Source organism: Oncorhynchus keta, chromosome 26 (assembly GCF_023373465.1).
Source record: "Oncorhynchus keta strain PuntledgeMale-10-30-2019 chromosome 26, Oket_V2, whole genome shotgun sequence".
Lineage (NCBI taxonomy): Eukaryota > Metazoa > Chordata > Actinopteri > Salmoniformes > Salmonidae > Oncorhynchus > Oncorhynchus keta.
The window spans coordinates 8,034,461-8,049,915 of NC_068446.1; the positions used below are offsets into that span (position 1 = coordinate 8,034,461).

General features: G+C 44.5%; 2 protein-coding genes across 2 annotated transcripts in view; one reads left to right on the top strand and one right to left on the bottom strand.

Moving 5' to 3' along the window:
* LOC118358884 (kinesin-associated protein 3-like) overlaps positions 1-1,685 on the top strand; it is a 54,839-nt gene extending 53,154 nt beyond the window's left edge. The window contains exon 20 of the mRNA XM_052480146.1: positions 892-1,685. Coding sequence (XP_052336106.1) covers positions 892-991 — 100 coding nt within the window. The 3' untranslated portion in view covers positions 992-1,685. The remainder of the gene's footprint in view (positions 1-891) is intronic.
* Positions 1,686-6,736: 5,051 nt separating this feature from the next.
* The window catches only part of LOC118358886 (protein Niban 1-like), a 48,982-nt gene continuing 40,263 nt past the window's right edge, over positions 6,737-15,455 (bottom strand). The window contains exons 13-15 of the mRNA XM_035736868.2: positions 10,692-10,803; positions 10,366-10,538; positions 6,737-7,701 (exon numbers count right to left, since the gene is read on the bottom strand). Of these exons, the coding sequence (XP_035592761.1) occupies positions 7,645-7,701; positions 10,366-10,538; positions 10,692-10,803 (342 nt within the window). The 3' untranslated portion in view covers positions 6,737-7,644. The remainder of the gene's footprint in view (positions 7,702-10,365; positions 10,539-10,691; positions 10,804-15,455) is intronic.

A 15,455-nucleotide genomic window follows, 5' to 3' on the forward strand; every position in this document is an offset into this window, starting at 1 on the left:
AACTGATCACAGGAAGTGATTTGGGCTAAAAACAACACATGATTATGGGAGCTCACAGGGGCAAAGCAAACAGCTCGTATTTTAATGAGCCTTAGAATGTCGGCCCGGCCAGCCAACAACTGACAGTGTATAGACCGAGAGAGAGGGATTGAGGGTGGAGTGCAAGAGAAGGGGACATGCTGTCGTTTGTCGAGGGGCAGTTTATCCATCACGCTGTTTGGTTAATTCACCCGGTCCGAGGTAACAAGACGGTCGTGTTGACCCCACTGCACAGCTGAACGGTCAGACCAACTGGTCACAGCAGAGAGACGACCAACCGTGAAATCGTCCAGCCTTGCTTCCTCTGTATCCACATCCCCATAGTAACTGATTTGTATGGTTGTAGCTACAGCCCCTTTATCATCCCCCAAATAGGCTGGGGTTGCTGGAGGGGTGGAGTGAGGGCATGCAGGTTAGACAGGTCTGGCTGTTGGTCTCTAACAGAGCTGTGTTTTGACATTTTAGCTGTTTTTATGTAGTTTGCTCACTGGCTGCCTCCACTGTTTACCCCTGCAGCTACAGGTGCCCTGTCACAGAGCTTCATTGTTATGTCAGAACCCTGTATTAGAGCAGATTAATATTGCGTAAAGTTTTTAAAGATCTTTCACTTAACGTGAATTATACGTTCAATTATACTACGAAGCCTTTTACCATGTTTTGTTTGTGTCCTTGTATGTTTCACTGTCTCAGAATGCCACCTAGTGGTGGTATTTACAACCACCTCACATGTCAACTCCTCTCTCTCTCTCTCTCTGTGTGTGTGTGTGTGTGTGTGTGTGTGTGTGTGTGTGTGTGTGTGTGTGTGTGTGTGTGTGTGTGTGTGTGTGTGTGTGTTTCTCTCTAACCCTTCAGTATGAATATCGATACGTTTAGACAGTCGACGGTGACCTCTGGACAGCGCCCCTTCACAGCTTCCGGCTTCCGGCCAGAAGAGCAGTTCTTCTACAGCTAGGCTGGAATCGGCCTCCAGGTCAAATTGGGTTCAATACACCGCACAGACTGACAACAGCTATCTCCCGTGTAGCTCGCTACGCTATGCTGTGTAGTGATGAGCGTATCAACACTACTACTGTGTGTTTAACAGCTAGTCGCTTCAAGTGCTCTATTCCAAACTCTAGCAGTGATGATGTTGCTGTTTAATTGAATGCTAACATTACATCTTAAGCTACCCAAACGCTTTTCTGGAAAACAGTCTTTATCTAGTTAAGGTCATAAAAAATGTCAATTTGTTTTGAGCTTTAATTGGAATATATTTGCATATATCTCAATGGGTTCACTATAAGTATGTACCATAATACAAGAACACATACTTAAGACGAAAGTTAACTTATACAGGATGAGCGCTGCTTTGTTTCCACAGGATGTTTTCCACATGTTACAGTTCCGAAGTAGAGGTGGTTGGTTGGTATTGCACAGTGTGAGTCTTATTCTAATTGTCCAGTGACGATCCTTTTTATAGGTGACCTCATTCATGAGATTGACAGTTTTACTTTGCCTTTGTACAAACATTCAGTAATTATGTTTATTTAACTGTTTTCTTTTATATAAATTAACAATTTGTTGTGTTGTCTCTTCATTGTGCCTGGTGCTCGGCAGAACAAATTTTTCTGTGGTGCAATATTTAAAAATAAAGTGTTGAAAACGGACATTGTTTGAGGTGACCATTCCTTGTACCGTCCTCGGCACCCTCAAAGATGAGCAAAGAAAAGGGTATAAAATAAATCATTAAAATACTGAGCTATATTGTATGCTCATTGTTTTGAAAATGATTTTATACTTGTGCAATTGCTCAGAAATAGATTTTGTTTAACAAATAATAAAAACAATTCTCAAAAAGATACGTGTCAAAATTAATGGCAAATATTATCATTTTAAAGGTCCAATACAGCTGTTTTTATCTCCATATCAAATCATATTGAATATGATGTCACCATGGAATGCCAAAACTACATCCCACCAAAACAGGCAGAAATTTCAGGCGTTCTTTTCAAACCACTCTGACACCAAAAGGGCATTATCATAATTTTACAGTATTATCCCAACCTCGTAGTGTAAGTATATATTAAACAGAACTGCACTGGGCCTTAAGTTCATCTCATTTCAACCATTTATACTCGACGGAAATGGCCTATAGGGATACATTTCAATGTTTCTTACAGAATAAATATTGAAAGGGAACAGTTTGGAGATAATGGGGGGAAATTATTAGACCAAAGGTGAGTACACAACCGTTCACCTGACACGACTGAATCCAACGTTACACATTACACTGTTGATTTTATGTGCATTTTACATTTACAATACTTTTCACTGCATTTGTTGATAATGAAATCTGAAAATACTCTGGATACATTTAGTAACATAAGACTTCCTGGAAAATGTGGGGTAGGTGCAACATAAGACTTCCTGGAAAATGTGGGGTAGGTGCAACATAAGACTTCCTGGAAAATGTGGGGTAGGTGCAACATAAGACTTCCTGGAAAATGTGGGGTAGGTGCAACATAAGACTTCCTGGAAAATGTGGGGTAGGTGCAACATAAGACTTCCTGGAAAATGTGGGGTAGGTGCAACATAAGACTTCCTGGAAAATGACTTCCTGGAAAATGTGGGGTAGGTGCAACATAAGACTTCCTGGAAAATGTGGGGTAGGTGCAACATAAGACAAAAACATAAGGGTTTGAGTAAGAGGACCAACTGGTGTTTCCAAGTGGCCACACACCTCTTCAAAGTATGCGATTTCAATGCACTTTTATGACTCAAAGAAGAGTCTTCAACCATAAGGTACTTATTATGCCGTAGAGGAAATAGAGCAAGCACACTAAAATATTTAGTCTTGCCCTCTGAATGGCGCACGCACACAATCCATGTCTCAATTGTCTAGAGGCTTAAAAATCCTTCTATAACCTGTCTCCTTCATCGACACTGAGGTGGATTTAACAAGTGACATCAGAAAGGGATCTTAGCTTTCACCTGGATTCTGTCTGTCATGGAAAGCGCTGGCGTTCCTAATGTTCTGTACTCTCAGTATTTGTATTATTTATTTTATACAGTCTTTATCAAGGGCAATTTTGTTTATCCATGAACAATTTGAGTCTGAGAAACTAAAATACTGTATGAAGTCTAGCCAGCTAGCCCCGAATAGCAGCACTGTAGAATTATTACACTCAACGGAACGACTTGATTAGTGTAGTGTCAACAACGCAGCTACTGCCAGCTAGCCTACTTTAGCAGTACTGTATCATTTTAATCATTTTAGTCAATAAGATTCTTGCTACGTAAGCTTAACTTTCTGAACATTCGAGACGTGTAGTCCGCTTGTCATTCCAATTTCCTTGCATTAGCGTAGCCTTTTCTGTAGCCTGTCAACTATGTGTCTGTCTATCCCTGTTCTCTCCTCTCTGCACAGACCATACAAACGCTCCACACCGCGTGGCCGCGACCACCCTAACCTGGTGGTCCCAGCGCGCACTGACCCACGTGGAGTTCCAGGTCTCTGGTAGCCTCTGGAACTGCCAATCTGCGGCCAACAAGGCAGAGTTCATCTCAGCCTATGCCTCCCTCCAGTCCCTTGACTTCTTGGCACTGACGGAAACATGGATCACCACAGATAACACTGCTACTCCTACTGCTCTCTCCTCGTCCGCCCACGTGTTCTCGCACACCCCGAGAGCTTCTGGTCAGCGGGTGGTGGCACCGGGATCCTCATCTCTCCCAAGTGGTCTTTCTCTCTTTCTCCCCTTACCCATCTGTCTATTGCCTCCTTGAATTCCATGCTGTCACAGTTACCAGCCCTTTCAAGCTTAACATCCTTATCATTTATCGCCCTCCAGGTTCCTCGAGAGTTCATCAATGAGCTTGATGCCTTGATAAGCTCCTTTCCTGAGGACGGCTCACCTCTCACAGTTCTGGGCGACTTTAACCTCCCCACGTCTACCTTTGACTCATTCCTCTCTGCCTCCTTCTTTCCACTCCTCTCCTCTTTTGACCTCACCCTCTCACCCTCCCCCTACTCACAAGGCAGGCAATACGCTTGACCTCATCTTTACTAGATGCTGTTCTTCCACTAACCTCATTGCAACTCCCCCTCCAAGTCTCCGACCACTACCTTGTATCCTTTTCCCTCTCGCTCTCATCCAACACTTCCCACACTGCCCCTACTCGGATGGTATCGCGCCGTCCCACTTCGCTCTCTCCCCCCGCTACTCTCTCCTTTCCATCCTATCTTCTCTTCCCTCTGCTCAAACTTTCTCCAACCTATCTCCTGATTCTGCCTCCTCAACCCTCCTCTCCTCCCTTACTGCATCCTTTGACTCCCTATGTCCCCTATCCTCCAGGCCGGCTCGGTCCTCCCTCCCGCTCCGTGGCTCGACGACTCATTGCGAGCTCACAGAACAGGGCTCCGGGCAGCCGAGCGGAAATGGAGGAAAACTCGCCTCCCTGCGGACCTGGCATCCTTTCACTCCCTCCTCTCTACATTTTCCTCCTCTGTCTCTGCTGCTAAAGCCACTTTCTACCATTCTAAATTCCAAGCATCTGCCTCTAACCCTAGGAAGCTCTTTGCCACCTTCTCCTCCCTCCTGAATCCTCCCCCCCCTCCTCCTCCCTCTCTGCAGATGACTTCGTCAACCATTTTGAAAAGAAGGTCGATGACATCCGATCCTCGTTTGCTAAGTCAAACGACACCGCTGGTTCTGCTCACACTGCCCTACCCTATGCTCTGACCTCTTTCTCCCCTCTCTCTCCAGATGAAATCTCGTCTTGTGACGGCCGGCCGCCCAACAACCTGCCCGCTTGACCCTATCCCCTCCTCTCTTCTCCAGACCATTTCCGGAGACCTTCTCCCTTACCTTACCTCGCTCATCAACTCATCCCTGACCGCTGGCTACGTCCCTCCCGTCTTCAAGAGAGCGAGAGTTGCACCCTTCTGAAAAAACCTACACTCGATCCCTCCGATGTCAACAACTACAGACCAGTATCCCTTCTCTTTTTCTCTCCAAAACTCTTGAGCGTGCCGTCCTTGGCCAGCTCTACCGCTATCTCTCTCAGTATGACCTTCTTGATCCAAATCAGTCAGGTTTCAAGACTAGTCATTCAACTGAGACTGCTCTTCTCTGTATCACGGAGGCGCTCCGCACTGCTAAAGCTAACTCTCTCTCCTCTGCTCTCATCCTTCTAGACCTATCGGCTGCCTTCTCGATACTGTGAACCATCAGATCCTCCTCTCCACCCTCTCCGAGTTGGGCATCTCTCGGCGCGGCCCACGCTTGGATTGCGTCCTACCTGACAGGTCGCTCCTATCAGGTGGCGTGGCGAGAATCTGTCTCCTCACCACGCGCTCTCACCACTGGTGTCCCCAGGGCTCTGTTCTAGGCCCTCTCTTATTCTCGCTATACACCAAGTCACTTGGCTCTGTCATAACCTCACATGGTCTCTCCTATCATTGCTATGCAGACGACACACAATTAATCTTCCTTTCCCCTTCTGATGACCAGGTGGCGAATCGCATCTCTGCATGTCTGGCAGACATATCAGTGTGGATGACGGATCACCACCTCAAGCTGAACCTCAGCAAGACGGAGCTCCTCTTCCTCCCGGGAAGGACTGCCCGTTCCATGATCTCGCCATCACGGTTGACAACTCCATTGTGTCCTCCTCCCAGAGCGCTAAGAACCTTGGCGTGATCCTGGACAACACCCTGACGTTCTCAACTAACATCAAGGCGGTGTCCCGTTCCTGTAGGTTCATGCTCTACAACATCCGCAGAGTACGACCCTGCCTCACACAGGAAGCGGCGCAGGTCCTAATCCAGGCACTTGTCATCTCCCGTCTTGATTACTGCAACTCGCTGTTGGCTGGGCTCCTGCCTGTGCCATTAAACCCCTACAACTCATCCAGAACGCCGCAGCCCGTCTGGTGTTCAACCTTCCCAAGTTCTCTCACGTCACCCCGCTCCTCCGCTCTCTCCACTGGCTTCCAGTTGAAGCTCGCATCCGCTACAAGACCATGGTGCTCGCCACGGAGCTGTGAGGGGAACGGCACCTCAGTACCTCCAGGCTCTGATCAGGCCCTACACCCAAACAAGGGCACTGCGTTCATCCACCTCTGGCCTGCTCGCCTCCCTACCACTGAGGAAGTACAGTTCCCGCTCAGCCCAGTCAAAACTGTTCGCTGCTCTGGCCCCCAATGGTGGAACAAACTCCCTCACGACGCCAGGACAGCGGAGTCAATCACCACCTTCCGGAGACACCTGAAACCCCACCTCTTCAAGGAATACCTAGGATAGGGTAAGTAAGGGTAAGTAATCCTTCTCACCCCCTTCTCACCCCCCAACAAGATTTAGATGCAAGTGGCTGTTCCACTGGTTGTCATAAGGTGTATGCACCAATTTGTAAGTCGCTCTGATAAGAGCGTCTGCTAAATGACTTAAATGTAAAATGTAAATGTAAAAATCCTTCTATAACCTGTCTCCTTCATCGACACTGAGGTGGATTTAACAAGTGACATCAGAAAGGGATCTTAGCTTTCACCTGGATTCTGTCTGTCATGGAAAGCGCTGGCGTTCCTAATGTTCTGTACTCTCAGTATTTGTATTATTTATTTTATACAGTCTTTATCAAGGGCAATTTTGTTTATCCATGAACAATTTGAGTCTGAGAAACTAAAATACTGTATGAAGTCTAGAAAAACCAGCCAGCCGTCCAGTGCTTGTGTGTTATTTATTTAAATAAAATAACCTTTTTATTTGACTATAAAACAATTACAACACATTTAATGTGTTTGCCTTCCTTTAGCACTGAAGGGTTAATTAGCCGAGTTTATGGAGCACAAAAGTAGCTGAAAACAATCAATTAATTACATTTAGCTAGCAATTAACTGTTAAATATACAGTGAATATGCACAGCCCCTTCCCAAATTGCCAGTGTAAAATGTTATGTACAGGCACTGGATGGTGTTGACATTTTAACACAGCTTAAGTGTATTCAGAAATAAAGACACTAGACCAGTCTCCATAGCAACTGTGTCCATTGGAAATGGCTCATTCTTCTTCATGGAATCAATGCAGTGGGCCTATGTGTATACAGTATAATAATATACTCCTCAAATCATGATGCCTTTGGATGTATCTCTTATTGGGATAGCTGTACATAGAACAGAAAATCCCTAAACCCGCCATATGTAGAACCCTCCCATTGCTACTCAGACCGATTCAATATACGGCAGTGTTCTTGATTTAATATTGAACAATTTAAACTGGCATATATCAAACTGTTCTCAAATCATCTAAAATACATATAAAAATCTATGACACAAATTAAGTTCAAGCCACACAATTGCAAATGCTTGTATAAAAATTACTTCTTTTTTTTTTTTACAGTGAAGGCAATCTCAGTCGGTTTCCACAACAGCAAGGGTATAGTCTATCACCTCTCCATACTCCTCACATTTACAGTGATTTTTAAAATGGGGCCCTTGTCATCCTTTATTCTCTGTGTGACATCAGGCCCCTCTCTTTGTCACCACTCTCTTATAGGTTATGACTACCTGGGTAACGCTGCACCATCTTCTCCACTCCCAACTCCTCCACCACCAGGTCCCGGATCTCCTTCACACAGTCCCGGGCCCTGGAGGGCCTCTTTGGCTCAGCAGGGAGGGTGGCCGGGGCTGTGGAGGGACGACATTCACATTGGCTGCTGATGCTACGGTTGAATCAGAACATGCAGTGACTTCAACACTAGGCGTTAACAGAGAAGCTAATGTTGCTTCAGCGACATGATTAAGGGGAACAGGGTCCACCCTCTGATACTTCTATAAGGGGCTCGGTGGTGATGCTGACAGGTGATTCACTCACACTGACCTCTAATGCAAGGTCAGAGGTCACAGAAACACTAATCTCCTCGAATGCTTAGTGACACTTTGACTTCCTTGGCCGGGGCTGCTGCTCCTGACTCCACTGTAACATCTGCATTAGGGGTCTCAATGTGTGACGGGGGCCAACTCGCTATATGTCACCAAGTCCTCATCCCCATCATCGGGGATGGATGGGGCTGTCACAGGCACCTCCACATCTTTGGTCTCTACTGCTGCAGCAAGTCTAGAGTCTGCATGTGGCACCGTTGTAGGCTTCTCACCACTAGAGGCCACTGCTGGGTCACTGTGAGGAGGACTGCTCTCTCTATCAGCTTTTGTCTCAGTAGTGGTGATCGTGAGAGAAGCCACGCCACTGAATCTTCAACAACTACCGGGTCAATGACAGCTACATGGTTGACAACACAAACAGGGACAGGAGATGTGGGTCAGGGACAGGGTCCGGACTGGGGGAAGGAGCTTTGTTTTGTGCTACTGTGGTTGGGTGTCTACTTCAATGGATGTCTCTGCCTCGGTCGGTGTCCCTACTTTCTCTTTTTCAACAGCGACTGGCTCTTCTACCGTCACTGTTTCAACTGGAGGGCCTGTGTCAGCATGAGTGGTCTAAGTTAGAGCAGGAATGTCCACTTTAGCTGCCTCGGTTAGGGCAGAGATGTCCACTTGAGCTGTTTCCGTGGTAGCAAGACTAGCCACTTTATCTGTGTCGGCTGGGACTGGAGATCCCATTGAACTCTCAGTTGGTTCTCTAACGACAAGACTACCTGGCTGGCATGAACATGAGCCACGAGAAAAGCGTCCTCCATTTGCTATTTAATTTAGGTGACATGTATTTTTTCCTGCTGCCCCTGTTTTATTTTCACTTGTGAATGATGCCCAGTTTAAGGCAAAAAAAGAAACAGCACATGATTTTTTTTGTAAAACTTTTTAAAATCATGGTCACACACTTCGTGTAGCCTAGCCCATACTCCCATAGGCTTGTATCGCAACTAAAGTTGCCAAATAACTTCTTAAAATGAAGCATATTAATCCACGTTACAACGGGTGTAGAGCCTCACTGGCATACACACACAGCGCCTGTGTCAAGTTTAGGAAAGATCATTTTCACATTAAAATGCACCTTGATAATAAGACCTATAATACAAATGCATAATCGCATTTGCAGCCTACTGCCGTGTGCACCTTGTTGCGCTTATAATGTAAGAAAAAGCCTAACAGTTTATCAACATCGTAAATTAAACGATCTCATCTGTTGTGTCGGGCTCATTGCTTAAAGCGTTTTTATGCTAGTGGTTGTACTCATTTGGGATCTATCGCATCCCACAACCGTCCCAGACTATATTTTGAATATTTATTTCTCGCACAGAATAGGTCAACTTTTGTATTATTGGGATAGTAAATTGACATAGGCTAGTGCTTTTGCTGTTCATTAGGCCTACACATCTTGTTGGCTGTAGAAAATTAAATGTGGACAGTTCTTTCAATATCTTCAGTATGTGCCTCGGAATTGGATAAGTACACACTCAGTTACGTGCTGGATGTGTCTGTCTTCATTTGTAGCCTGTAATAAAGACCCTATCACGTGACAGAGAGCCGTGTGAATGATAGGTGCTTCAGCACGCAGCAGGGAGAAGGGAATTATAATTATAATATTCATCCCAAGGGCATAACGGCCCCTGGCCGCAAAAGGAATAGACTTTTTCAGGGGGCATTATGGCCACACAAAGGGGATGTAGCCGGGAAATTCGAGGCATTATCAAGTGCTTGTCAAATTGTGAATGAGGGACTGATGTATCTTTCATGCAAATTTTTTCAAATCATCATTAGAGTTGTATCATGCAGCCTTAGAATGTGCTAAAAATCAAATCACAAATGATGCATATAGAAGTACCTGTTTCTTTGTTTACTGCTCAACACAGAATAGCCACATGTGCACACTCCCTCAGGTCTTTTGGAGAAAATATCCTTTCTATTTTCTTCAGCTATGTTCAATTGTATTCTTCATTCGATAAAATAATCTCAAGTAATGGCACTAAATTCTAAGCAAATCTTGTCTGCTAAATGAACTAATGTAGCCCACAGCCATATTGCATCGCCAGATCAGAGTATGCTATTCTGCTCTTCTGAAATAGACTACATTTTCTAGATATCATGTTTCTTTAGACCTGTCTAAAATAACTAATGGATTTATTGTGATGATCTCGGCTATATTACATGGATTTATTTAGACTTTTTCAAATGTAGATGTTTCAAAGGTCTGCATCAGTGACTTGTAGGCTGTGTGGAAGCCAGGAGATGCTGAATGTGTTTATGTTAAGTAATGGTCAAATACTGAGAACAGCAGTTATTTGCGTGACAATCACCGGCTCACAAAATGTCATGACCGCCACAGCCCTACCCTTGTGCACCCCCACCGACCACCGGGCCATTGCCCTGAAGAGGAGAGGTGGGCTGGGCTGTTACCTCGGCTTCGGGCTGGGGCTGGGTCTGGAGCTGTCCGGGGAAGCCTAGCATCCTGGCTGTGTTGCTGGGGTTGAAAGGGGTGGAGATTATGCTGGAGCAGCTGGACTGACTCAGGAGGTCTCTGGTGTCTGTGAACAGATTGTGTTTCTTCAGCCTGGCTGCCTCCTCCACCACTGTAGAGCAAACAGAGACATGTTTAAAAGCACGCGCACTAATAATATTGGTGTGGGTGAGCAGAGAGAGTAACATTGTAGTAATACCTAAAATATGTATTACAATTGAATAAGATACAAATGAATAACTGCAATATCTAGCAGAAACAATACCTTTGATGACTTCCTTGTCCAGACTCTGCAGCAAAATGCCCTCATAGATATTGTGAACATGGACAAAGTTGGAATAGTCTGCGTAGATTAACTGTTTAAGACCCTGCAGCTCCTAAAGACACAGAAACAACCATTTCAACATGCGATTTTCTAAACAATAATGAGATTTCAGGACACAAAAAAAATGTAAAGGCCTGTGCTCTCAAAACACTTCTTTTGGGGCAGTATAATTTATGCTGGCTTTCCCCCTATTTTCTTGAGGGTTTTGAAGGCTAGCTGAGAGACACTGTTTTGCAGGTGTGTAGCAACTGATAATGTAATAAAATAACAATAATGGAAGAGGAGCTAATAATGTAAGAACTTTTGCATGTGTAATAGTGTAATTACTTTAACCAATAATGTAATATACACTCTCTTTTACCCATACAAGCGAGACCCTCTCATCTACTACTGCGACCATCACTGGTGCAGTGAGACCCTCTACAACGTCTACATCATCCACAATATGACCACCACCGGTGCAGCCATGGAAGATGATGAAATGGAGGAAGTACCTCTGGATCTAGGACCACCTGAGATTATTATGAACCTCACGGAAGTGACCAGTGAGGACCTTGTTGAACAGGATGTGGCCGTGGAGACAAACGAGGAGAGACACGAAGAGGAACAAAGTCACACCAGGCGCTACCAGCCCCCAGATCCACTCATTTCGCACCTCCAAGCTGTCAAGAGGGATACAGCCCAACCTGATGCACACAGGAAGGAGGAGGAAGAGACCCTCTTTGCCATCAGCCTGGTTACAACCCTAAAGAGGCTGCCTCAGCAAAGAAGAGCAACAGTCAAGGTTCAAATTAATTAGCTGCTTTTCGATGCCGAGTTCAATGTTACGTTTTTTTCTTCTCCACAACACAGGTATTGTCTTAAGTATTGCAACAGTGTCATTTTTACAGTATACTCATGTAGGCTAATTGGTATTTCAGATCAAATGAGGCAAATGTATACAGTGGGGCAAAAAAGTATTTAGTCAGCCACCAATTGTGCAAGTTCTCCCACTTAAAAAGATGAGAGGCCTGTAATTTTCATCATAGGTACACTTCAACAAAATGAGAAGGAAAAAAATCCTGAAAATCACATTTTAGGATTTTTTATTAATTTATTTGCAAATTATGGTGGAAAACAAGTATTTGGTCAATAACAAAAGTTTCTCAATACTTTGTTATATACCCTTTGTTGGCAATGACAGAGGTCAAACGTTTTCTGTAAGTCTTCACAAGGTTCTCACACACTGTTGCTGGTATTTCCTCCATGCAGATCTCCTCTAGAGCAGTGATGTTTTGGGGCTGTTGCTGAGCAACACGGACTTCCAACTCCCTCCAAAGATTTTCTATGGGGTTGAGATTTGGAGACTGGCTAGGCCACTCCAGGACCTTGAAATGCTTCTTACGAAGCAACTCCTTTGTTGCCCGGGCGGTGTGTTTGGGATCATTGTCATGCTGAAAGACTCAGCCACGTTTCATCTTCAATGCCCTTGCTGATGGAAGGAGGTTTTCACTCAAAATCTCACGATACATGGCCCCATTCATTCTTTCCTTTACACGGATCAGTTGTCCTGGTCCCTTTGCAGAAAAACAGCCCCAAAGCATCATGTTTCCACCCCCATGCTTCACAGTAGGTATGGTGTTCTTTGGAAGCAACTCAGCATTTTGTCCTCCAAACACGATGAGTTGACTTTTTACCAAAAAGTTATATTTTGGTTTCATCTGACCATATGACATTCTCCAAATCTTCTTCTGGATCATCCAAATGCTCTCTAGCAAACTTCAGACGGGCCTGGACATGTACTGGCTTAAGCAGGGGGACACGTCTGGCACTGTAGGATTTGAGTCCCTGGCGGCATAGTGTGTTACTGATGGTAGGCTTTGTTACTTTGGTCCCAGCTCTCTGCAGGTCATTCACTAGGTCCCCCCGTGTGGTTCTGGGATTTTTGCTCACCGTTCTTGTGATTATTTTGACCCCACGGGGTGAGATCTTGTGTGGAACCCCAGATCGAGGGAGATTATCAGTGGTCTTGTATGTCTTCCATTTCCTAATAATTGCTCCCACAGTTGATTTCTTTAATCCAAGCTGCTTACCTATTGCAGATTCAGTATTCCCAGCCTGGTGCAGGTCTACAATTTTGTTTCTGGTGTCCTTTGCCAGCTCTTTGGTCTTTGCCTTAGTGGAGTTTGGAGTGTGACTGTTTGAGATTGTGGACAGGTGTCTTTTATACTGATAACAAGTTCAAACAGGTGCCATTAATACAGGTAACGAGTGGAGGACAGTGGAGCCTCGTAAAGAAGAAGTTACAGGTCTGTGAGAGCCAAAAACCTTGCTTGTTTATAGGTGACCAAATACTTATTTTCCACCATAATTTGCAAATAAATTCATTAAAAATCCTACAATGTGATTTTCTGGATTTTTTTTCTCATTTTGTCTGTCATAGTTGAAGTGTACCTAAGATGAAAATTACAGGCCTCTCATCTTTTTAAGTGGGAGAACTTGCACAATTGGTGGCTGACTAAATACTTTTTTTGCCCCACTGTAGCTGTTGTTTTTGGGTTAGAAAATATCCTAAAATAAGTTTGTCGTCTAAACATTTGCCTGTCATATTCATCTTTTGATCTGAAATACAAATTCCATGAGTAAACAGCAAGTATTACCAATGTTACCATACTGTTCCAATATTTATGCCACCAACTGCACTATACAAGCAGTATTTAGTTAACATAAATCTCACCTTTTATGGTGATCTTTTATGTAATGCTTGTAAGTGTTGTTTTTCTCTTCCCTTCCAGAGATGGAGTCAATTTAGCCGACCAGCTCACAGGAAGGACAGGAAGAGGTGAGCTGTCTGGTTGTTGTTTTGACCTTCTCCTCCAATGGGGTTTGAGCAGGAGGTGAGGAGAGGACGCGAGGAATCAAGGAAATGCAACTGATATTTTCCAAGGGTCCTCACTTGAGATTTTCTAACTTATTACCATGTCCTTTCTTAGTAGGCTTTTTAGTATAAAATTAATGGAATTCATAAAGTAAATAGTTTCTCAATACTTACTGTAGGACAGCATTCATTATTAGTTGTACATAGATTGCATGAAAATTGACTGAATTGAAACTGACACACCAGAGAATTCAGATGCTCTTGTTGTTCTTTTACAAGACTGAAGGTTAAATGTGTGTTTACCTGTATTGTGGCTACACATTCACAGACAGCCCTGCCCTCTGTCTCTTTATGGCCATGTCTGAAGTTCCCCTACTATGTCTAGGCTTTATGAATTGTCCCTGTATTTGTCTGCAGTTGTGCATGCTATTGCTGTTCTCTTACAGATTACAGGCTACTCAAAACATTTTTGTATTTTTACACGCACATACATGGACACACCTCTTTCAATAGTTTTTTTTAATTTTTGGTAACATTTTTACAACACACATACCTGTCATGTTCTTTCCTGTACTTGAATACTCATTAAAGTCTAATGTGTTCATAGTCAGTTGTTTCATTTGTTTATTAATATCTCATTTAGACTTCATCTGCTTATTTCTTCCCTACACCTTTGCAGATCTAAGACCAGATTAAAGTAAAAACACACTCTCCCTAACCTGCATTTTGTCAGACCAGTGAAGATGGTGGTAAACTTTACTATTTGTATTGTCCCTAGGTTACCTAGGGTCCATTGCATTTAACATATAACCTTGCCCTGGATAGTTGTTTGTTAAAGATCCTTACAGGCTTTGGCAATGGCAGCTGGCATCCAGAATAGGGCCTCATGAGGTTGGTTCTCAAGGGAAGGCCTCATCGCCGACAAAGAAGTGGGGAACGGGTCCCAGGTCTTCAGCCCCAGGGAGTGATGCAGGTGGTGGAGTCTCCAGGGTGCCATCCTGAAGTGCCTGGCTGAAGGCAGAGTCCCGGAGGGTCCCGCTATCACTTCCCTTGCCGTAAGTACCAACATCAACGCCACGGAAACAGTAGATGGCATCTACAACAGCCAAGAGTACAACTGAATATGTACGCTTGTAGTTGTAGAACTGCGAACCCGAGCACAGTGGATCCTGGATTACTACAGGTTTCCCGTCAATATGTATCCTTGTAGTTGTAGAACTGTGAACCTGAGCACAGTGGATCCTGGATTACTACATGTTTCCCGTCAATATGTACCCTTGTAGTTGTAGAACTGCGAACCTGAGCACAGTGGATCCTGGATTACTACAGGTTTCCCGTCAATATGTATCCTTGTAGTTGTAGAACTGTGAACCTGAGCACAGTGGATCCTGGATTACTACATGTTTCCCGTCAATATGTACCCTTGTAGTTGTAGAACTGCGAACCTGAGCACAGTGGATCCTGGATTACTACAGGTTTCCCGTCAATATGTATCCTTGTAGTTGTAGAACTGTGAACCTGAGCACAGTGGATCCTGGATTACTACAGGTTTCCCGTCAATATGTACCCTTGTAGTTGTAGAACTGCGAACCTGAGCACAGTGGAGCCTGGATTACTACATGTTTCCCGTCAATATGTACCCTTGTAGTTGTAGAACTGCGAACCTGAGCACAGTGGAGCCTGGATTACTACATGTTTCCCGTCAATGGAGCCAAGACAGTTGGGGAAATTCCACCTCTGCAGGAACTTGGCAGCGATGGCCCTCCAGTCTTCCTCCTTGGGGACAGGCATGTATTCACCAACCAGACAGTTGGTCTCCAAGAATGTGAAATAAAATTCAAAACAAT